Source organism: Crinia signifera, chromosome 2, assembly GCF_055691185.1.
Source record: "Crinia signifera chromosome 2, ASM5569118v1, whole genome shotgun sequence".
NCBI lineage: Eukaryota > Metazoa > Chordata > Amphibia > Anura > Myobatrachidae > Crinia > Crinia signifera.
Window position 1 is genome coordinate 57,952,777 of NC_139218.1, and position 23,733 is coordinate 57,976,509.

Below are 23,733 nucleotides of genomic sequence, written 5' to 3' on the forward strand. Positions count from 1 at the left end.
CCCACACCCGATCCCAATTCGATCTCGATGTACGGCATTGAAAGTAGAAATAGACTGGGCAGCACCTAAGTGCTGTAGTACAGCGGGGCCACATTGGTATTACCTAACCCTCGTGCTATGACCACTGATGCAGCAATACTTTTATATCATGTACTTGTCCTACATTGTCTTTTACTATAAGTCACTGTTTTCTTGTTTTTCCCATTTGTTTATGTACTTTGTTAGGTGCTGTGGAACCTTTGTGGCACCACATAAATAATAATAGTAACTTACATGGATGAGCTCTAAGATAACGCACCAAATCTCTAAGTTAACCAAAAGGCACTACGCCCATGAGGATACCTCTGTTTGATATAGACCAGCAATGGAGAACGTTATTCCTTATGCAATAAGGAGATAACTTTCTATACAGACTACTAAGGGGAACATGTTTGCTTCGATCACCAACAGCCTGGTAGATAACAGCAATCTGAAACATACAATTATATACATACTTTTTAGCGCAGTAGGCAGCACAATCTCTTTCCACGCTTTCACTCCAAGCTGTTTTGTATAGAACCTAATAAAACAAATGAATGGATATTATACTTTAACATGATCTGCATTTCAGATTCATTAATATTCTCTTATTGATATCAATAAAGCACAAAGGAGGTGATTCCTGCTGAGAGAAGCAGGTCCTAATTGTTTCAAGATCCATGCAGTTTCTATGGGTGGTAACTGAGCAGGGAATACTAGGATATGGGATTGGGAGGGGGGGGGGGGGGGCATGTTGGTGCTGGAAACTGTGTCTAAAGAGCTAGTTCCACTGACCCCAGCAACCATGGCAGTTCGACGTTTCAGGTTTTACGCTTTCCTCGGGATATGTCTGAAACGTTGTTTTGTCCTGCAGTAACACACATACCAAATATGTGACAGGATGGGGTTTCTCCAGTTAGCATTTTTGACAAGTCATAGCAAAGACAATTTGCTGAAGCTTTTCAGGGAATGGAAAGACTTAGGGGGGAATGCTCTAACATCCACGCCCCCTTACCGCAGCACATAGCCCCCATCACCTACATAATTATCACATATGCTCTAACATATGCTATAATTATGGCAAAGGACAGCTCTTGCATTAAGAGCTGTCCTTTGCGGTGAGAGACAGCGGGTCCCATTGGGACCCGGCACCTCCCCCCTCCCTCCCTTACCCGGTGTTGCTGCTGCTGCGGGGGGGCTGGCTCTCCTCCTCCCTGCACCCGGAAGAGGATCATAGTGCAGGGAGGAGGAGGTCACAGGTCCAGGCAGCACAGCACTATGCTGCCCGGACACAGGTGAGGGGGGGGTCGATGCAGGGGCGACGGGGTTGGTGCGGGGTGGCGGTGGGTCGCGGTAGAAGCCCATAGGCTATGGGTGTCCACGGCACCCACAGAGGGAGATTAAAATTGTGTGCCGAGCGTAGCAAGGCACTGGGCCCGCTGCGTGGAGAGTCCCCAGGGGGCGATCTACGCTCCCCCTTGTCGGCATTGCGGCAGTCGAGATTCCGGTGTCGGTATTTCGACCGTTGGTATTCAGACCGCCGGGATTTCATACTGATCCCATAGTACCAACGGTATACTAATTTAGAGATATTTTCCTTAATCTTAACATAAACATAACTAAGCGGCATTGTCCAAGATTTCTGACTAGTCTTCACTATCCAGGGTATTTCCCAGGTCCAACTCCCACGATAATTGATGATGGTCCCATTTAGGGTCTATTTCCTCACCTAGTAAGGCATGAATGGTATGGGAACCGTACTGCTCTCGCCATCTATAACTTGCTGAATACTGAAAGGATGCATTGTTAATAAATGGGGTTCTGTGTTTGAAAAATTACAGGATCTCCATCCACTTTATCGCTCTCCAAGACTTAGTAAATACTGTAGGCCTCTTAGTTAATCTGAGGTCATCAGCTGGCCCTTAATAAACTGTTCCTTCAATTCCTACTACTACTATTTTGATCTTGGAGGGTCATAGCAATTAGTTTGTGCACTTTGGTCTTCAATGCTGACATCTGATTTACTTCAATGAGTAATTTTTACATGCTGACAAATAGACCCTGTGTTTACCGCTATGTTTATATACTCCAACAAGGGTGCAGACTAACAAACAGCAGTAATGATTGTTACATTTGTTCTATGTTACCATGATATGCTGCTTTGTATCACCAATATCACTACTTTATTATTCCATTCGTCAAATGATTTTATTCTTAACAACATTGGCTACACAAAACTGCAAATATATAGTTATGGTATATTGGGTCTACAGGGTCTAGGTCAGAAGTCAAAAGGTTGACACACTCAAAAAGTTGACATGCTGAAAAGGTTGACGCGGGGAAAAAGGTTAACACAGGGAAAAAGTTGACGCGGGAACAGGCAGACGCGGAAAAGGGTTGACATGGAAAAAGGTCGACATGATTTTTCTCAATTTTTTTGGCGTCTATATCAACATAGGTTCACAGGGACATAGTATAAGTGTACTGCTGTGCTCGCCATGTTTTGGGTACGGTGCCTGGCTGCGCTTGCCACACTATTATAATCTAAATCTATGCGCACATGGAATGTAAAGTATGAACAAGTATGTCTACCTTCTGACTGTTGAGCAATAATGGTTGACCTTTTGACAGTCGACTTAGACACAGTAGACCATAATATATATTAGGGGGACACATTAGCACAAACTACTCTACTTTTGGTGTATATACTGAAATCATTAGTGTCTATGGGGAGTAAGGGTCGTTAATTTGTACTGGTCAAGTCTCCAGGAGCTACACAGAGAAGTTCCAATTCTGAGCAGTTTCTATCCTTTATCAAGTCACTTACCAGGAAAACGAGACAATGCAGGAACAGAGTATAGAAAAATGCAATTGTTCGGGCCATCTTATTTGATAGGATGAGTCTTCCCTATATATGAAAAAAACAAACAAACATGTGAATCACTGAGCACAAATTGTACATAAGGAGGAGCTGCTAGTGGAGAAAGGATGTGTATACTGTAGGGTAAAAGCCTTTTCAGTCTCCAACCCTAAAGCTGCCATTGCTGACTGGTATTTCTGTGTGGCTCCAGGTTGGAATGAGGAGGGACACTGGAAATTGGGGGCAAAAAAAATCTTAAACACAGCTGCATGACCATACTCCACCATTTATATTATTGACTAAACCCTTCTTCTTCTGGTGAAGCATTTGTGCTGCATGTCATTACTATAGCAGAGACAGGAAATTCTGCTGTGTTAAAAAAATACCTACTAGAAAGGGGTGTGGCCAATGCCGTAACTATCATAGGTGTAGTGCTATTGTGACCCAGCTGAGGGAACCCTGTCCTCCTGGTCTTTCCCATTCTTCTATTGGCCAGTACACAGGGCCCTTACATATATACGTGGCTTTGGGAACCTGGTCATGTCTTGGCTGGAGAGATCATAAGCAGTAACTATATTCAAATTTGGGATATGCTGCATTATATTTACTAATGCAAGGAAAATGTACAATACTGTCTACCAGGGACAGTGCAATCATTAGGTGAACCAAGACCACACACCCATCCCTCATCATTCCGTGCATTGGCTGTGGTATCTCTACCCATAATGCCAACAACTCTGCACTCTTACTCTGGGTTGCAGTGCAGGTCTTGTATTCACTGGGTAGCAGAATATGAAGGGACACCAAACAATGTTCTTCCTTCATTATGTACATCAACACTAACCACCCTAAAGCTATAATAATAATAATAATAATAATAATAATAGTAATAAATTATGCAAACAGAAACATGCAGAAATCAATGTGACATTAATCAACATTGGTCAATTATGTTGTCAACTTTACAATTTGAATCTTGGAGGTTTTTCATTAAGACTCGGATACAGCTTCACTAATCATGAATGTTTGTGATTTAAGCTGTATATTATCATATATTTACAGTATATGATCATTATTATCACTAAGCATTACATGCAGTTATAATAAATATATATATACATATACATATATATATATATATATATATATATCAGATTAATGGTTGTCTATACTTACATTTCTTATCAGTAGAATTATTGCAATTAACATTATAAACATTTATATAGCATGAGGCAGTGTTTCACAAATCCAGTCCTGAGGGCAACCTAACAGAGCATGTTTTCCAGGTCTCCTCACAGAATCGGAAGTAAAATAATTAGCAACCCCTGTGGATCCTGTAAGTCGTGTCAGTCCGTCCTAACAACTCCCGGGATCCATCTACAATATATGGATTAATGGGCATTGTTACGGTGGCCTGAGGACTGGATTTAGGAAGCATTGGTGTAGATATTATACACCACCTGTGGATTTAAAATAACCTTGACATTCTTTCCTGTATACATAAACTTCTCGCAGACTTCTTATTTATCCTATAAACTACAGTATCACAATGTAATAATTGCCATTTAATGGGAAATGGACAAGAAGAGTCAATAACAATTCCCAGAAAAATGAACTCCACAAACCTAATTATTCTCAGTTGTTCTGGTAAACTCAAAAATCCAATGAATGCAAAACTCAGTGTAAGGTGATATTTATCAAATATTTTAATTAATTTGCTGGACCCTCTACAAAGTCTTCACACCTTAGAAAGAAACTGTACACGTGAGAACATGCAGGTAATTACCATGCTAAGGGTGGCTTTATCCCATGGACTTAGGCTGAGATACTTCCGCTGGCGCTCCTGCAATGGATAAGCAAACAAGGTCAGACATCGTGTATCTAATTAACGGTAGAGTAAATGTAATATGTGGTGTTATCAGGGAGAAGTAGTAACAGCAAACGTGTGCACCGATACTATTGTATTTATAAGATGCCACAAGAGGTTCGCAGCACCGCATACATTAGAACAATACAGGGTACACCGAAAATAACATTATAGTAACTGAAAAAATAAAACAGAACACAGGTGACAATTATCACCACAAAGCTCGGCACAGCTGATACAGTATGTAGGGCATAGTTACCTACCCTCCTGCATTCTGACTCTCTGAAATAGCAGCAATCTCACTCTCTCCCTCATTAGTCTAGCAATCTCCCTCATTTTACCTGGCCCACATTACACTAACATTTTTGGGGAAAAAAAGGAATGAGAGATAGATACATTTACATTGAATCATCAGCACCTTTTCCCAGCACTTTACCAAGTGTAGTAGCTCTTACTAACTGCTTTGGGGCTCATCTACATTTGGATCTAAGTAATTTTAAAATATTCCTCTCAGATGTACAGTAGCAGTACACACCCACGCTTCTAGGTGCCATGTTCCCAATCTCTCCTTATATGGAACTAGACACGCCCTTTGGGTGGAGCACGACACGCCCCTCAATGGGGCACTGTATAAAATTTAACTGCCAACTATAAACTCCCAGAAACTAGTTTTCAAAAGTAGGCAAGTATGATGTAGGAAAGCAAAGTAGTTGTCTGTGCACTAGTAGGGATGGCTGCAGTTGGTAGAGATGAACAATTACGAGTGAAAAGAGCTGCCGGTATAGATGGCCACTGAGTAGGAGAGAGCTGTAGTAAGGGAGAGTAGGCTAGAATATGCATCATGATTGAGAACCAAGTAAAAAAACTGCACAAACGTAGCCTCTGGTTCTTTCTATAGTGTACAGTAACTGTGTGGGCGGATGGTTCTGCAAAGTAAATGATTGTCAGAAAATGTCCTTGTACAAGTCCATTTGTGTACTGTATATTATCTTCGTTGGCTATCAGAATCAAAGGACACTGACTGGGTTTAGATAAAATTCAGTTTACACGTTAATACCCATGTGTACAATATATTTCAGTGAAGAATCTCTTTCTATGGTTAAACTGTCTTTTTTTCAGCCTTGGGTATGACAGTCATTAGTCAAATCCTTGCATTAACATTTTATATATGTGCTTGTAATGTATTAATTAGGTTCATTCCAACACTGATAATAGGATGTATATGAACTTTGAAGAAACTAAGGCTCTTATTCAGATATGATCGCAGTACAAATTTGTTCTCAAAATGGGCAAAACCATGTGCACTGCAGGTGGGGCAGATATAACATGTATGGAGGGAGTTACATTAGGGTGAGTTAATTTGTTTCTGTGCAGGGTAAATATTGCTGCATTATTTTTCAACACACACCACCCAAATGTAACTCTCTCTGCACATGTTACATCTGCCCCACCTGCAGTGCACATGGTTTTGACCATTTTGAGAACAAATTTGTACTGCGATCAGATCTGAATAAGGGCCTAAATTCATGACTAAGGCAGGTTTTCTACTAGGCCACTGAGATATCGGTCAGGGAAATCACCGAGGTCATTCTACAATGAGAGCTGAGCGGACAAGCCTCCTCCACGGCTACCGCACTCCTGCTGTCTGTTGGAGGCAACCTGTGGCCAAAAGACAACATATGCATGTAGGAAACGCTCGCTACTATGGCAGTTGTGGGAGAGAGGGATGGATGAGGAGTGGGCAGGGAGGTCACACGGAAGTTGTATGATTGGTAATAATATACTATAATGTAGGATGGGTGTTGGGGTTATTAAAGCAATATAGTGGAGGTAGAAAAGAATTGTGACTGCTGTACTAATATATGCGGCTTATTAATGTGGGGTTAATATATGCGGCTTATTAATGTGGGGTTGATCCCAGCTAACATTGCAAAGTGGTGTATCTGTATTAAATAAAATCATTTAATTATGGGGTTAGTTGGTGGGAAGGTGATTTTTTTTTTAAGTGCTAATGATTTAGGTTGTGGCAGTGGGGTTAGGTTCAGGCATTTACAAGTGGAGCTTAGGGTTAGGCTGCAAGGCGAAGGGGGGTTATATGCTGCCCATACACAGTGCGACGGACAGGTGCGATGGGATGCATGCTCCTGTGCTCATCCCATCGCACATCATTGCATCTAGTTCAAAACGCATGGTGCTTTAGCCCATCACATGCGTATTGAACTAGATGTGATGCGATCTAGTTATTGCTCCGTGTATGGGCGGTATTAGGGTTAGATTGCGGGATATGGGAGGGTTGGGGGTGGGGGGAGAGGGATAGGTTACATGCGGAGCTCCTGTATCAGGACGTCGGGGTCAGTCTTTAGACCGCCAGCATCCAGAACATCGGATATCATTTGTAACCTTGTCATTTTGTCAGTAGGCGGTGGAGAAGACATTGGATGGCAGCAAAAATTCATAATCAACATAGATGAGAGATATGCCTCTTTTCCACTGAGCCCATCAATTGAATGGAGATGGTTACACTCCCACCAATAGCCACATCACATGTGGTGAATGAGGACCAGAGCGAGTACACACAATACTCTCAGTATGAGCAAAGCAGCTCCGATCAGTAGATGACAGATTCACCACATTTATTGAACAAGGCTTTCTACATGGCAAGTACTTTTTGTGGGCACAATTGAATGGGCTAATTTTGTGGATAGATTTTTCGCTAGTATAAAATGTTACACTTTTCCTGTACTTATCTGGGTGCAGCTGTGACTGACATAAACCGGACACATAATCCACTAATCCAAAACTGGAGTCATCTTGAAATACACAAGATTAGTATATTGGCAGGAATATGCTATGTTACATGCAGATTTGTATGACCCTTGTTAGAATGTACATATGCTTCATTCAGCTGGATATGTGTAAGTTAAATTGGGAGGAGGACAAATATTATTATAGGAATTGGACAATATAAATGACACTTCCGGCCCAAGAATAAGAATTAGACATTTGGAGATAAAGTACAAACCAGTCAGCTTCTGTCATTGTATGGGCTGTGTTTGGAAAATTACAGTCCGGAGCTGATGGATTATTATTTTGTCTATCACCAAAGTTTGAAAGATCTCCCCCAATATCTATTCTGGCAGTAGCATACAGCTAGCATATTCTGTATCATTCAAATGGTAAGTGCCCTGGGCCGGAATGACCATCTGGCATTTCTTGCAAAGGCCAGAAGGGTCAATGGCCTGATGGGTCAGATACGGTAGCACCGAAACATAGGTTGGCTCACACACGGGGGCTGTCCAAACAGCTCCACTTCCTGGCATTCTGATCCAGGACAGTAGAGCCAGGCTGGGCCCAGGTATTTCTCTGGGGGTGTGGCCTAATCCTGGGAGGCATGGGCATGCATCCTTAAAATAAAATACAGAAAAAATTGTACTTTAAGTGCCTTCCTGGCCACACTGCACTCCAGCTCACAGCAGCGTGTGCTGGGCTGAGGAGAGCATCTGGTGCAACTTCTGCTTCCAGGTAACAGGAGCGAACCATGGCCCCGACTTTGCCCCTCTGTCAGGCCTGGGCCAAGGTAATTACTACCCCCTCCCCCCCTCTCATGGCACCCCTGCCAGTGGTGGATCTAGACTTCTCTTCATGGGGGGGCGGTTTACTGTTTAAACTTGACCCCCCCCCTCCAGTTCTGACTCCTCCCCTTCCCATTCTTGACTCCTCCCATTGCAAGACTGCCCTCCCCAAATAATAATAATAATAATAAAAAAAACAATACTAAATGTAAAAGAAAAAACCCTGCATGGGGGTCTGCATTGCGCAAACACTGTATGTGCAGCCGGAAACACCAGCAGCCGGACAGTGCACACACAAGGGAGCTCCAGGCTCTGGCTGCTCCCGCTCATCAGGCGACTTCATCCTGAAACCGGGCACACAATGGGCACGCACCCACCGTGTGCCCGCTGGGCAGTGCTGCAGACACAGCCCACCCCACACTGTCTGTGAGCAATCAGGGTGGCAAACCACCTAATTTACAGACCACCAGCCAATAGGACGGCAGGATAGGGAGAGAAAGCCCCGCTATATCAGTTACTGGGTGAGAAAGGCGGCGTTATCACCTCCCCATCATCACTACAATCATTACTTAGTAGGTGCGGGTGCAGATGTGGCCGGTAGCAGTGAGGCGTATACCCCTCGCGCCCCCCCCCCCCAGTGATTCCACTGGCCTAGGGGGGGGGGGGGGGGGCGCGACCGCCCCGTTCCCCCCCCCCCTTAAATCCACCCCTGACCCCTGCTCTGATCAGCTGCCTGATATACAGAGAAACAGGGTGTGGCCATGCCCATGTGACATTCCCTTCGAGTTGAGACCACATTTCACACACAGTAAATGGGCTGCTTCTAAGCCCAGTCTGTATCTGTAAGTGCCCATAATAGGGCAAGGTTAATATTTTTACAGCGTCAAAAAGAAACAAATAGTTTTTGTACTATAAATTTACAGGTTAACAGATCAAAAGGTTTATTTTGTAATTTATAACCCAGGCCTGGAAAGGCTTCTTATCCTGACCAGAGGACAATGTAAAATAAAAATCACTTAAAGCACTCTGTTATTCCTTCACGATTGTGTGGCAAACCACAAGCAAAGCTCGCCCGCTGCAGCAATAGCATCAGGCGCTGTGTGTGCCAGACCAGGTTGAGAAAATTCATTGGCTAACTGAAAAAAATAAAAAACCTAGTAAATAACATTGTAATTGCAACAATCAATAAACAACCATAAAAGGGTAAAGGAAAAGCTTTTACCGTGCGTATGGAAAGACAAATGTCTTCTTTACGCAAATCTCGGAAAACATATTCCATCAAAATGTCTGTTCGGAAGTATCCTGTGGTTTTATGATGTCAGAAACATCCAGACCACAAAGTAAATCTGCAGGTTCATTTCCAACGCAGCAAAAGATCTATAAACTACTTGCATATTATGATTGGGTTTGTGCAAGCATCCATCAAATCCCAACCTCTGCCAATCAATTTCATTACCTTCTGGGCGCACACAGATGGTCAGATATGGGAGTATCCTTGTCCTGAAATGACCTACGTTACTATATAAGGGTCATGCTTAATTAGTGTAACACACAACCCGCATAACTGCTTGATATATTACCTGCAATAACACTATAGTGGTGATATCATTGAGCGTTTGCTAGATATAGTCAGAGGGCAAGTGGTGGTAAAGTGGAAGGTGATAATTCATCAGCCCCTAACTGACAATTACAGACAATGGGGCAGATGTATCAATCTGCCTATAACGTTTTTTAAATAACGAGTCCCGCTTCTCCATCATAATGTGGAGAAGCGGGCAAACGTTATAGGCACCCCAAAGCCGATAAGGAGAGCCGTTATGCCCAGCGTGAACGTCTCTCCTTATCGGCTCCCCCGGCGCCCCACGCATGTGCACTCGCGGCTCCCCCCCCCGCCCGGCTTTCTGGGCATGCGCGAGATCTCGCTAAAACCACGAGATCTCCAGCGGCCAGGGCAAATTAATGCCTGGGTGGCTGTTAATACACTGGGGGGAATTACAGGGGACAGTCCAGCCGAGCGTAACTCGGCGGGCTGTCACTAGCGCACACGTTAGGTGTGCTAGTAATACATTAGGGATATCATAAGTCCCCCCCAGTTAACCAGCGTTAAGTCTATTTCTGCACTTAACGCTGGTTCATACATCTGCCCCACTGTGTGAAAACTGACAGTTAGGAGCAGCTTGGCATAGTATGTTATCCACCTTCCTCTTTATCACTTCACCACGCTTAATACATCAGTGAGTGTGTGTCAGTGTCATGGGAAAGGGATTGCGGCCACTGCAGATTAATTGTCACAGAGAGCCACTCGCTCCTAAGAAGGAGCTGTCTCTAGTAAGATATGGGTCTCATAAGCACGAGGGGGGTTGAAAAAAAAATTTGAATAAATATAGACCCTAAAGTTCTAAAAACTTTTAAAAACTTGTCTTGTCTTGTCATTCCCCCAACCTAATATCTCCTTCCCACTTTTTTCCCCTTTGTGTTTGATGTAATCTAGAAATTATAGTTAATATTTCTCTCTGTTTCTGAAATTAAACTTAAATATATTTGTTATATAGGAATATTACTTAAATATATTTGTATCTTCATTGTCAAAAAAAAAAAAAGCACGAGGGGGGTGCTTGGGATACTCAGTGTAGGCACACCAGGCCATGTTGCCAGAAACCCCAATGCTGATAGACTTCAGCAGATAGGTGTAGTAACCATTTCATAGGATTACTGTGTATAAAGGTAGAGAACAAGCTACACAGCGGTTCATTTCATTATTAGGTAAGTGGTTGTATTCAGTATCACAGTATATTATAAAGATGCACAATGCTGTTCATCAGCAACCTATCATTCTTTGTCTCCTCTTCTAGTACTAAGTGGGATTCGCTGGATTCTTCACAGTTACCAGCTCCATATGTCTGAGGAAAGCACTGGACATGTGACACCTGCAGCCAACCAGCGAGGCCCTGCTCTGGCCTCATGGCGGCTGGTACAACTATTTTGAAAAAAAAAAAGCATATGTTAAATCAGCAGAAGTGAGAGAGCAGGGAAACATGCACAGTAATGAGTCATTTCATTAGTCTGATAGCCCATACTAGCTCTATCCTGACTGGGAAGCCCTGCACTGTCCTGGAAAACCAAGATAGAGATGGGCAAAATGGGTCACTAAGGCGAGCCGGGCTCCAGCGGACCACTCAGTGAAAAGATCCAGATCTTTTAGGCGAGTCCTCGGCTCACTGCTAATTTGACGGAGTAAAACACTGATTGATGGCTGGGTGCAGAATCGCCATCCATGGCAACCATAGATGGCGTCTGCACCGATGGCCATCCCTAGCAGCAGCAGCCTTGTTATTCTTTCTTTCACTTGCAGTCGCAGCACTGTACTCTGTCTCCAGAGTTAGTACATCTCAGCTCCCACAGGTGGCACTGCTGAGCTCAGGCAAATGCATTGTAATGAAAAACGAAACTGATCGGCGGCTCACTATCGGTGGCTCACTCGCTCTTACATCTGTCCAAAAGATCCGTTTAGTTCGCAAACCACCCATCTTTAAAGGATAATATCCAATATTCAGTTTTTTTTGGCCTATGTAACAGAGGTGAGAAGGGCCAGCATACAGGAGATGACAATAAACATAGGAACAGAAAGGGGTACATTTACTAAAGTGTGACTTTTCAGAAGTGAAAGATGTTGCCCATAGCAACCTATCAGATTCTGGGCCAGATCTAAGCTTAAAAAAAGTGATAAAATGGAGAGTGATAAACCATCAGCCAATCAGCCCTCTAACTGCCATGCTACAGGTGGTGTCTAAAAAATGAGAGATAGAAGCAGATTGGTTGGCGGTTTACTCCCTATTTTATCATTTTCCAGGCTTAGTACATCTCGCTTTCTATTTTTTACCTTCTAGGAGGTGCTAGATAAATAATAAATCAGAATCTGATTGGTTACTATGAGCAACAGCTCTAATTTCTAAAAACTTCCACTTTTGTAAATTTACCCCTAATAATGGAGTTTCTTCAATTTTTAAAGTAAAGAAAGTCTTAAAGCCAGAAGCTAAGAAGAGCTGGGAGTGTGAAGAGGCTGAGCACATGGACTGAAGAATATCCTGGATGGCTTCTAACAGGTATCACCATCCAAAGATGGTCCGACATCAGAATCTCGACTGTTAAATGCCCAGCAGTCAGGATCCCGACTGACAGGGGCTAATCTCCCATGTGTGGTCTAGACCCCTATAGAGAGAGAATAGGACCTGTGGTGAGCGCAGTGATCAACTGAGCCCGCAGCGTGGCGAGCCTGCAAGGGGCTTCGTAGTTCTCGCCCCCCTGTCAAGGACACAGCAGTCGGGAGTCTGATGTTGGAGGGTCATACCACACCCTTCTGGAGCTTGGTTAATTTTGAAATGTGGTCAAAACTCCAAAAACTGAATTTTTGGAGTTTTGGCAGCACTTTCAAGGTTAGTAAATCCCACCCTGAATAACTGAAAATGGATGTGGTAGTATCACTAAAAGGCAGCGACTGGGCGTGACATGTCACACATGCGCACAGAATGGGGTATTCAATCCTGGCCGAATTTCCTGGCCAGGGGAAAAATCGGCAATAATTTGACGATGAGTATTCAATCACGGACATTTTCAGCCGTTTTTGAGTCCGTTTTCCCCAATGCCGTTCACTCTTTCTTTGGGGTGAATCGGGATGGGTGACAATGGTCGCAAAAACTGGAGTGAATTGGCCAAATTATGTGAATTCATGGCAATTTCACTGATCCACATGGTTTTCGCGGATGCTGGATTTTTCGCCCAGGCGAAAAATCAGCACTGGAATTAAATATGGCGTATCGAATCCGGCCAAAAAACACAAAATGGCAGATTTTTCACCTGGAGAAAAATCTGCATCGGATTGAATACCCTCCAGAGTCTATTCATGGGAGATAGAGAGGCTGTGCGTGTATGACCTCAGTGATGGAAATGGCCACTTTGCAGAGGCCACACCCCCGTTTCAGTTTTGCGCAGCTTAGCCACACGTAGGAGTCCCTATTTGATTATTCAAAATGTTGGAAGGCATGAAAATGAAATCAGCTACCTTTACTTCCCCTAATCATATAGCCTAAAGAGAACCAGGCTGCATGTACTCCCTGATTATTTAATCTCAGGAAGAAAATAGCCAGTATGAAATACTTAACTCCCTCAGAAGATCTGGCAATAAGTTATACTTGCATTTGTATCATTGCAGTATCTGTACTGCAATGCCCTCTACCTTGGTCTCCCAGCAATTCTGATTCTGAAATAATTGTACTGCTTACAGTGTATATAACTACATTACATGATAGTATCAAGATAATATTTAATTTCTCCGCAAGCCAATTAATATGGCAACAACAGTGGGTACAAGACGCAGCTGCCAGACTGCTAACCAACATGCCCAATTCTAACAACTAGAATTTCCCATAATTCATCTGGGGGTCAAGCTTTTAGCAATGCGTTTTTTCGGTCCGTTCTGTACTTTTAAAGTACACATCGGATCGGATCGCATCCCTAGTGCATGCAGTGTGCATGCACTGCGATCCGTTCCGATGTGTACCTAGTACAAAAAGTATGTGCAGCACATACTTTTTGTACCGTACTATGTGATGCGCGGGAGCGCGCATCGCATAGTACAGAACGGAGCCCTACACAACGGACCGTGTATCAGCTCCTTAAGACTCGTTTCCCCGCACAGTTTGAGAGTATGCTCTCAATTTTATGAAAAGCTTTTGTATACTTTATTGTTTCTGTACTGTATTTTGAGAAATCTGTTAAGCACTTGGAGTACTTAAAAAAAAAAAAAAGAGAGCTCGATAAAAATAAGTATTATTGTTATTATTTGAATTCCCGTCCCCTTTCTACAGGGAAATTTGCTTATTTGAATGGTAAGATGTCACTTCTTCTACCCATAGGAAGATCTCTGCAACATGCCACAGGACTGACATTTGAGAGCCACCCTACATTTACAGAGATGGAACATCAGCTGGCGTGGTGCTGTTCTGTGTCAGCTTCTACCTCATGGACTCCTGCAGTTACATAGTATACAGAGTGGGTGTTTCTGATCAAAATATGGCATTTAAGAGGAAAATGCAGGGGGTGAAGGGTACAGGTCTAAGTGGCAGCAAGGTCAGCAGGGTACAGGGCAGCATAGCAGCAGAGGGGGGGCAGGGCACAGGGCAGAGTGGCAACTGGGGAAGTAGGATACAGGGCAAAATGGCAGTAGGGATATCAGGGTACAAGGAAGACTCGTAGCAAGGGGTGCAAAGCAGATACGTAACAAATATACAAGGCAGAGCATGGGGAACGGTGCAGTTCAAATGGTCAGCAGGGTACAGGGAAAACTTAAATCAATGGGAGCAGTGTAGAGGTCAAAGTGACAGCAGTGGCACTGTACCGCAGCAATACCTGATGCAGGGAAATGGCAGCCATGTAGGCACCTCTGGCCCCATAGAAGCCACATCCCTGCACCTACTGTACACCCAGCAGCCTCAATGTCCACTCCATGCACAGTAGATGTGAGCTGATACTGTAGGTTAGTGATTTGATAGATCACCACTCTCCACCATTGCTTGAATACTTGTTCAGGTAGAATAGATGACTCATCAATGCAATACTTGTCTAAAAAGGTTGGATACAGGTAGCAGACCTGGGCTATTCGGTGCTAGTTTACAGATTCACCATACTTGTCACTTAAAATCCTTTAATTTGCTGATGCCCCTGTCTGTTACAAGATTGTAATAGCCTTAATTATACACTGCATTGTGGGGAGTAGCTCCCGGGTGGATTGGACCCTACTCTCTAGCAGTCAGTGGTCTTGTATTAGAACCCCACCCCCAAGGAAACATTCTATAATGCATTAGCATCAGATCGGCATCTACAGTATATAATGTATTATTATTACGTTATTGATATAGCGCACACATATTCCGCAGCACTTTACAGAGAATTGAACATCCACATCAGTCCCTGACCCAGTGGAGCTTACAATCTATATTCCCTACCACATACACATACACACACACACACACACACACACACACACACACACACACATCAATTCTAGGGTTCATTTTGTTGGGAGCCAATTAACCTACCAGTATATTTTTGGACTGTGGGAGGGAACCAGAGTACTTGGAGGAAACCCACGCAAGCACGGGGAGAATATACAAACTCCATACAGTTAGGGCCATGGTGGGAATGGAACCCATGACCTCAGTGCTGTGAGGCAGTAATGCTAACCATTTCACCATCTGTACTGTCCAATCCCAATGCGTTTGATGCTCAGAGGAATCACAGTTCCTCTCTTGGACCTACACATGTAGGACACCTTTATCTGGGTTGCTACATACTGTCAAATAAAAAAAAATGTAAATACTCACGGATGCCCCAGATTTTATTATCCACTGTAAATGCATATTCTCCTTCTATATCACCATTTCTGCAGTTCGTATTGATTATACCTCATTACTAGAGACAGGATTATATGCATTTGCATATTTGCCCATTCTCACTGATTATTGCATATTTTACCTAAAATCTAGTGATTGTGCATATTTTAGACCCCGCCCTCTTCCCATCCGTGAGTCACTGCACCGCTTTGCCCTGCTGCTGCTGGCCAGGTAGTGGTAGAGTGTGCAGCTATGGATGTATGCTATGTCTGACTGCTCTAGGCTGCCAATCCATGTTGATAAAAATCAGTCAGGGCGGATGCCATTACGAAGCTCCTGAACCTTTGCCTGCCCCTGGACTGGGTCTTTACCCCAAGAGAAAGACTTCTGCAGCAGAGGAGGCTGGCAGAAGGGTTGTGACATCACCTGATGCGGATGAAATGCCGTGTCACAGTGAGTATGCGGAGCAAGGAGGAAGCCTTCCACTGCGCCGGCTTCACTCACTATGCTGACATGTGATCCATCGGCGCTGGAGATGAGGGTCCGTGTAGTTGATGCACGAAGAGCTTTGGACGCTGCAGTATGCTGTAGCAGCCAGCATACTGACACCTGCAGATGCTGTGGGCCTATTTTTTGAGGTTTATTTGCAACTAATTGTATGCTAATTTTTAAATAAATAAGTAAAAAAATTACTGTTTTTATTATTTAATGTAGCATATTTTAACACTTTTCATGCATATTTTAAGTATTTTTCATGCATATTTAAAAAAAAAATTGTTGCATATAATCCTGTCTCTACTCATTACAGTGCATGGGTATTGGGTATATTGCAAGCTACGGGATATTTGGACAACTGTATAATGGAAGATGGTGATGAGAACTTACCTTCTTGCCAAATGATGTGAATGGATCAAGTCGTTCCTCATATTGGGAAGAGTACCGGAGCTCAGTGTCATCGCTCTTACCGCCCTGGTGGGATGGAAGGGAGACAATACACTCCATGGTAAATAGGCATAAAGGAATAGATATAATAATAGATTCTCAGGTTGGAGTGGAGAAAGGAACATCTCCTACTGTGGTTACCCCTTATACTGTGACGGATACCCTATTCTAAAAAGGGGAACGCTATCTGTGACCTTTACAACTTTGCTCCAGGTAGTTAATCTACCACATGAATTTGATGTGATTTTATGAATTTGCTCCTTAAAGAACATTCTTCAATATCCTGATTTTGTTTTGATTTTTTTTTCCATACCCCTGATGAAGTCGCTTGACGAAACGCGTTGGTATTTTTTGGATAAACAACTTTACTGCAAAATGGATCCTGCGTCTCATGTGAATAGATGCCGATATCGGACATTTGAAGGAAATATTGAATGTGACATCTTTTATAACAAAATAATAGTGTCTTTATCTTATTGTACTATAATCTGCTGGGTGGTACTTTTAGGTTCAGTTTTAATTTTAGCATCTAGCTCACTCTATGATATTCCTTTCTGTACTTCCCCCAACCCTTCACTAACAGGAGGGGTTAATAGAGGTGCTGCAGTCCTATTCACGGCGCAAGACCGAGACCAATACTCAAGTTTTATAAAATAATAGACGTTATATTATATAGTAAACGAGTCATGCTAAAGCAAATGATAGCCAAGTGAGCAAGAGTGAATACAGCCAATCAGAACATGGGATTAGCATCACTCAGGTTGAGGCTAGATAATAATGCCACAATAAAGCCTATCTATTGTAGCTGGCAAACATGGCAAATCTAATATCCCTAGGGCGAGATGTACTAACGGGAAAATGTGCTAAAAATATATATTTCCGAGGGTTTTACCTCATTTCCATGTATCCTTATGGAGAGGGACCTAGCTGTTATATTTTAAACACAAGCAGCTTAGATAATGACAAAAGCGGATCCCAGCTCATTATGGAATGATATCTATAGTGGCTAAATGCACACACACATATAGAGAGAACCCACCCTGCCGGGATAGCTCTGCAGGAACTTAATCTTCTCATACAGCTTGATGTTATCAGCTCTAAGGGTATCCAGCTCACTCTGCAGCGCGCGCATTGTGTGGTGCATCATCCGGTTCTCCTGTTTGGTACAGACAACAAAGATAATTGATGGAAATAAAATGTACACATGGAATGTCACTGACATCGCTGGAAGTCTAAATTAAGAAAACAACAGGATAAAGACTCTTCACTACTTGTCAGCAAACTGACATTACTCTCGTTCTTTACAATTGCATAGCCTTACATACAGAAACACAGCATAAATATTAGACACATGGCACGCATTACGCACATGGGGATGGAGTTAATAAACCGCGACTTTTGCAAGCTGAAGATTCACTGCCGTTTTGACATGAGATTTAAATTGACAATAATATGACAAAAAACTGGGCATATTATGCATTTATATTATAGTTTTGGTACATACAGGGGCAAATTTACAGGAGAGGCCGCCCCTAGGCCACTTCCATCACATCACTGCCCCTTTTACCTGTTTTATGTCTGTCAGGTTCCAATTCCTCCAAACCACTAAAGCAGCCTCAACCACAGCCCCCTAGCTTTCCCCACCTCTGGCACCAAAATGTACTGCCCATCGCACCCCCACCCCCTGCCAGTAGCACAATAAAACAAAAAAGTTGTAAGGAAAAAATAAAGAATCACCTGGCCTCATCCTGCCAGTAGTCTAGCAGGGCTCTTATGCATGGGAGCTTGCTGTGCCTCCCCCCCAGCAAGTGGCACCCCTAGGCACATGCCTCACATGCCTAGCAGGAGATCCACCGCTGGGTGTATACTCTGAGTGCAAGATAGTAATTATGTTCTGCTCTGTCACACTGTATCAGCATTATATCAGAGCAATGTCTGTTTGAGAAACCTGGTAGGAAGGAATGGGGAGTAGATGGAATGTTGGGGATTCTAGTGAGATTACTTTATACAAACGGGTGTCACCAGGGAATTGTCCACACTCTCATGGCTGCTCCCATTGTGTGTAAGGACAGGAATTCAAGTTACAATTGAATTCCTATTCACCACCATAGATTTTACACCGTCAAAACCAACATAATTTATATCGGTTTCAAATATTTGGACATGCTATATATATATATATATATATATATATATATATATATATACACACAGTATATGGAATCCACGGACATAAATGGCTGTATAAAATCTAACAAACATACTTATGTTAATAATCAAGACCTGTCACCCACAGAATCACTGTGCATGTCCTGGGCTCTGGGTACAGAGATATCTGGGTATTCCTGGCATGTAGCAACAAATGCTGCAGAACAGGAAGATATTAGAACATGTGCACCACTGCAAAGGTTTGTGTGAACTGGTAGAATTAAAGCTCTTCATTAAATTGATTCTGTATAAAACTTGAAGAATTAAATTCTATCAACAGCATCTAAAGTTCATAAGTTGTATAAAACGTTGAGCTATGCATTTAGTACTGTATATTGTATAACTTATTTTCTTATATCAGTCGGTTCATTTAGGAACACAAACTGTTCAAGAATGAACTAGGGAATAATAACTACAATTGAACTACAGTATGAGGATTGTTCAGTAAGAAAGGTAACAAGACCTCTCGCATGTGTAATGTTTTCTAATTCAGTCTAAATTTCCCACCAGTCCAGAACATGTATATGACGGATTCCCCTTACAGCCATTACACTGCACCTCATATCAGTCTTTAGGGGTGCACACACGAGATGATTCTTCTAAACGATTTTGATTAAATTATCAAAATTGCTTAGTAGGTTTGCCTGAATTGTCCCGTGTTTACACAGCAGGCAATAGTGATGCGAGGCCCCACAGCGTCGCGATTGCCCTGCCAAATAGTCAGTACAGGCAAGAATATTGCTGCTACACTGTGTGGCTGCGGCTCCAGGGGCTGGGAGGATGTAGTTAGCATCTCTCTGATGGCTTAACTACGTCTTGACACAAACTGGGTTCAGACAAAATCGCTGGGGTTGAGTCCCGTGTGTGCATGGCTATAGGGTCCCAACACAAGCTGTAAGATGGCAGGAGTGGAGGCAACATGGTCAGGCATTGAGCTGTGCAGTGTGAACAGATTTCAACACAGCTAGAACTCATTGCTGACCATGTTTCCACCAGCCCCGCCATCTTACAGCCGACGTTGGGACAGTATGACTGATGTGAGGCACAGTCTAATCTCTATGATGGGAAGCAGTGGTGTACCTGCTCTGCTCTGGTGGGAAGTTACAATGAAATAGAGAACAGTACACATGTGAGAGGTCTTGTTACCTTACAGATTATGCCACCCACCTATAAACAAAAATATTTTAAAGTAACTTGTGGGGAAGTGAAAAAAAAAAGACATAGGTCCACCTACCCCTTCCAATTCCTGATTTCTAGCTCTGAAGCGCTCTCTTTGACTGGATATGATTGATAAGAGAGAATCCATCTGTCCTTCAGGAATCGGAGTACTTGCAGAATAACCTAATAATACAACAGGAAAATTGCAAGACTTACATAAAAACATACATACTGTATGTATACTGTTATGGTGCATAAAACATTTAGTACACTGAATCTATGAAAACTAACCAGATAAATTATCATTTTTAATTCACTATTACATTTTACCAGGGATGATGTTAATGGTGGAAAAGCTGTTGGACCACTTGTTGCAATTTTGAAAAACAAGAAGTCAAACTGGTCCTGAGTTTAATAGATAATGGCTCAATAGAAATGTTGATCTGGTTAAGATAACGTACCCTGCAGACCTTTGTTTGGCATACAGTAGTCTTACAGAAACAAGCAGTTGACAAGAAATAATGTTCTGTTTCAGTTCTGTCCTTGGCACCTACATTCTTGCTTACCATAGAAAAGAGCAGTGGCCTCTTTGACAGGATCAGGGATCTTCTCCATACTGGTGACCGCAGCTCCCTTAATAACAAAGCAATATTATTAGACTTGGAATCAAACATGCCATACAAGATACATAACCATACAATGATACACAAAGATTACCATCAACACAAATAACCATCGCCAATGGCAACAGCGTATTCCATTCATTAATATCTTACTAAGGTATAAAGCGGTGTTGATTGGAATAGTGTCTTTTTATGACCCAGCAATGACAGATCGGCCACATACAGCTTATTATATTTTCCCCTACCTCTATGGGGCAGTGTGTCTCACAGTCCTCATGTACGCTCAGCAGCTGATGTTGGCATCAGATAGGATAACTGCTGACACAGCCAAGTACACTTGTACATGATTAGAGAAGTCCTGAGCTGTTGGGGGCTTATTACATAGAGCTTGGCACACTTGTATCATGTGCATATTATTTGGCATACTGCACCCTGAACAAAAAAATTATTTTGATGAATTATTGCTTATGGTTTTAACTGGTTCAGTCCTACTTGCACTTCAAAGGAATTATTCTACAATAGCAGCCATTAAAACACATTGAGCTTATGACATAGTGGCAACATCATTATTGGGCTTGGGGCTTTGTCATTTTCTGCCGCCCAAATTAAAACTTGATTTGCTCCGAGCCCAATCTTCAGAAACACTAATACAGGGCCATCTTAAGAACATTCGAAGCCCTGGGATAAAGCAATTATAGGAATATATTAAGAAATGAAAACATAACCCTCCAGCGGTCCCGCACCGTCTTTGAACATGATTCTATACCAGGGATGGGGAACCTTCGGCCCTCCAGCTGTTGTTGAACTACGCATCCCAGCATGCCTTGCAACAGTTTTAGCATGGCCAAATAGCATAACTGTAGCAGTGCAGTATGGGATGTGTAGTTTAACAACAGCTGGAGGGCCGAAGGTTCCCCATCCCTGCTCTATACAGTAAATAATGTCAGGATTCTAATTGATGAATGGCTAAAGCTATCCACCAATCAGCACACTGACAGCCAGTCACTATATGGGCAGCCGGTAGAGAACGGTGCTCGCCCATGCTCAACGGATGACATACACAGTGACACTTCCTGCTGCCAATTATTTTAGAACACAAGTGACAGCACTGTACCACTCAGGATGGAAGGACACAATAACCCTCAAATTGGGACGGTCACCAATAATTTGGGACCGTTGAGGTTTGCGGCAATGGAATCCCATAAATAGGCCTAATATCAGATAATAGCCACACGGGTTGGGATCATTTGGTCTATTGCATTATGGTAGAAAGTCATTAGGTCGAATCCATTAGGTCGACATGCTAAAAGGTCGACATGATTCTAGGTCGACATGATTCTAGGTCGAAAGGTCATTAGTTCGACAGGTCATTAGTTCGACAAGGTCATTAGTTCGACATTGTCTATGTCGACATTCACAAGGTCGACATGGGGTTTTTCACTGTTTTTTTACCTGAATGTCAACACAGTCGACATGGACACAGTTTAAAGTGCACTGCATCCCCTCGCATCGCTCGCTGCGCTCGCTATGCGTCGGGCACGGTGCCTCGCTACGCTCGGCACACTATTTTATTCTCCCACCACGCCCTAGTGGATGGTAGGGCATGAAATACCGCCTGTCGGCACATGTTGGCTCAAAAAACAGTGAAAAACTCCATGTCGACCTTGTGAATGTCGACATAGACAATGTCGAACTAATGACCTTGTCGAACTAATGACCTGTCGAACTAATGACCTTTCGAACTAGAATCATGTCGACCTTTTCCCATGTCGACCTAGAGTCATGTCGACCTTTTAGCATGTCGACCTAATGGATTCGACCTAATGACTGTCGACCATAATGCAGTAGACCAAATGACCGCATCCCAGCCACACTGTAGTATCTCTAATAGCAAAGGCCTAGCATCACTTCATGCTGTCCTATGTAGGGTTTCTATGTATTGCATGAATATCATCAATGATTCAAAGTTCCCATGCTCATATCTACCATACATTTCTACCTCTCTTTACTGCAATCGTGCCCTGAGACCATACGGTTTGCCCATAAAGAGTAATGATTTTCACCAGCGCTATGGGAAACATCTACTGCCATTTGCAAAACAAAGTACTACTTAGAGATTTGACTTCTCTTCCAAAATAACAATCCACAGAGATGTACAGGTTGGCCATAGTGGAGTAAAGGCTTGCATTATCTATGGTAATTGCTCTTAGCCAACAGGGATCAAGGGCCAGATGCACTAAGCTTTAAAAAGTGATAAAATGGAGAGTGATAAACAACCAACCAATCAGCTCCTGTCTGACATTTTTCAAACAAAGTCTGGGACATGGCAGGTAGGAGCTGATTGGCTGGTGGTTTATCACTCTCCATTTTATCACTTTTGAAGCTTAGTGCATCTGCTCGCATGAAGCTTAATCATCAGCACAGTCCTGTTATACCTCCGCATCTGGGCGCTGAACTGAAGACATGGACTGGATGGTACTCAGGTCATGCTCCAGTCTGGAGATAAGGTCCTTCTGGTCGGACACTGTAGATACCGCTTCTGTAAACTGGATTTGTAGCTCTGCACTGCGAGCTGTGGAAAACATAACAAGGAGAACATAAAACACATTTACATGGAGCAAAAATAATCCTATGTATTTGCTCTAATCACTGTATAGGTGCAGGTTACATACAGTACAGTGCAAGTATACAGTACAGATGCAGCTGGTTTCTTTATGACTGACATCTTCTGTGCAAACACTGAAAGCAGCTGACCAATCAGAATCACAGATATACAGTATGTACAGTGAGCGGTACACTGAAAGCAGCTGACCAATCAGAATCACAGATATACAGTGAGCGATACACTGAAAGCAGCTGACCAATCAGAATCACAGATATACAGTATGTACAGTGAGCGGTGTATTCATTCAGTGTAGTTCTCTGTGGTGTTGTCCATTACACTGTGAGGTAATTTTGGGATTTGGTATATTAGGTTAACAGCGTCATCATAAGTTTTTTCACCATTTGTTCTGTCAGTGTCACACACTTGAGCACACGAACCCCCAATAACTGTACCACTTCGATCGCCATGCTCCAGGATCGGTGCCTCCCTCTG

General features: G+C 42.9%; 1 protein-coding gene across 1 annotated transcript in view; it reads right to left on the reverse strand.

The window, feature by feature from the left end:
* Nucleotides 1–23,733, reverse strand: part of CUX1 (cut like homeobox 1) — a 320,620-nt gene that overhangs the window by 2,309 nt on the left and 294,578 nt on the right. Inside the window, exons 15-22 of the mRNA XM_083172201.1 lie at nucleotides 23,072–23,208; nucleotides 20,580–20,646; nucleotides 20,090–20,196; nucleotides 17,687–17,803; nucleotides 16,591–16,674; nucleotides 4,665–4,721; nucleotides 2,846–2,926; nucleotides 495–559 (exon numbers count right to left, since the gene is read on the reverse strand). Coding sequence (XP_083028327.1) covers nucleotides 495–559; nucleotides 2,846–2,926; nucleotides 4,665–4,721; nucleotides 16,591–16,674; nucleotides 17,687–17,803; nucleotides 20,090–20,196; nucleotides 20,580–20,646; nucleotides 23,072–23,208 — 715 coding nt within the window. The remainder of the gene's footprint in view (nucleotides 1–494; nucleotides 560–2,845; nucleotides 2,927–4,664; nucleotides 4,722–16,590; nucleotides 16,675–17,686; nucleotides 17,804–20,089; nucleotides 20,197–20,579; nucleotides 20,647–23,071; nucleotides 23,209–23,733) is intronic.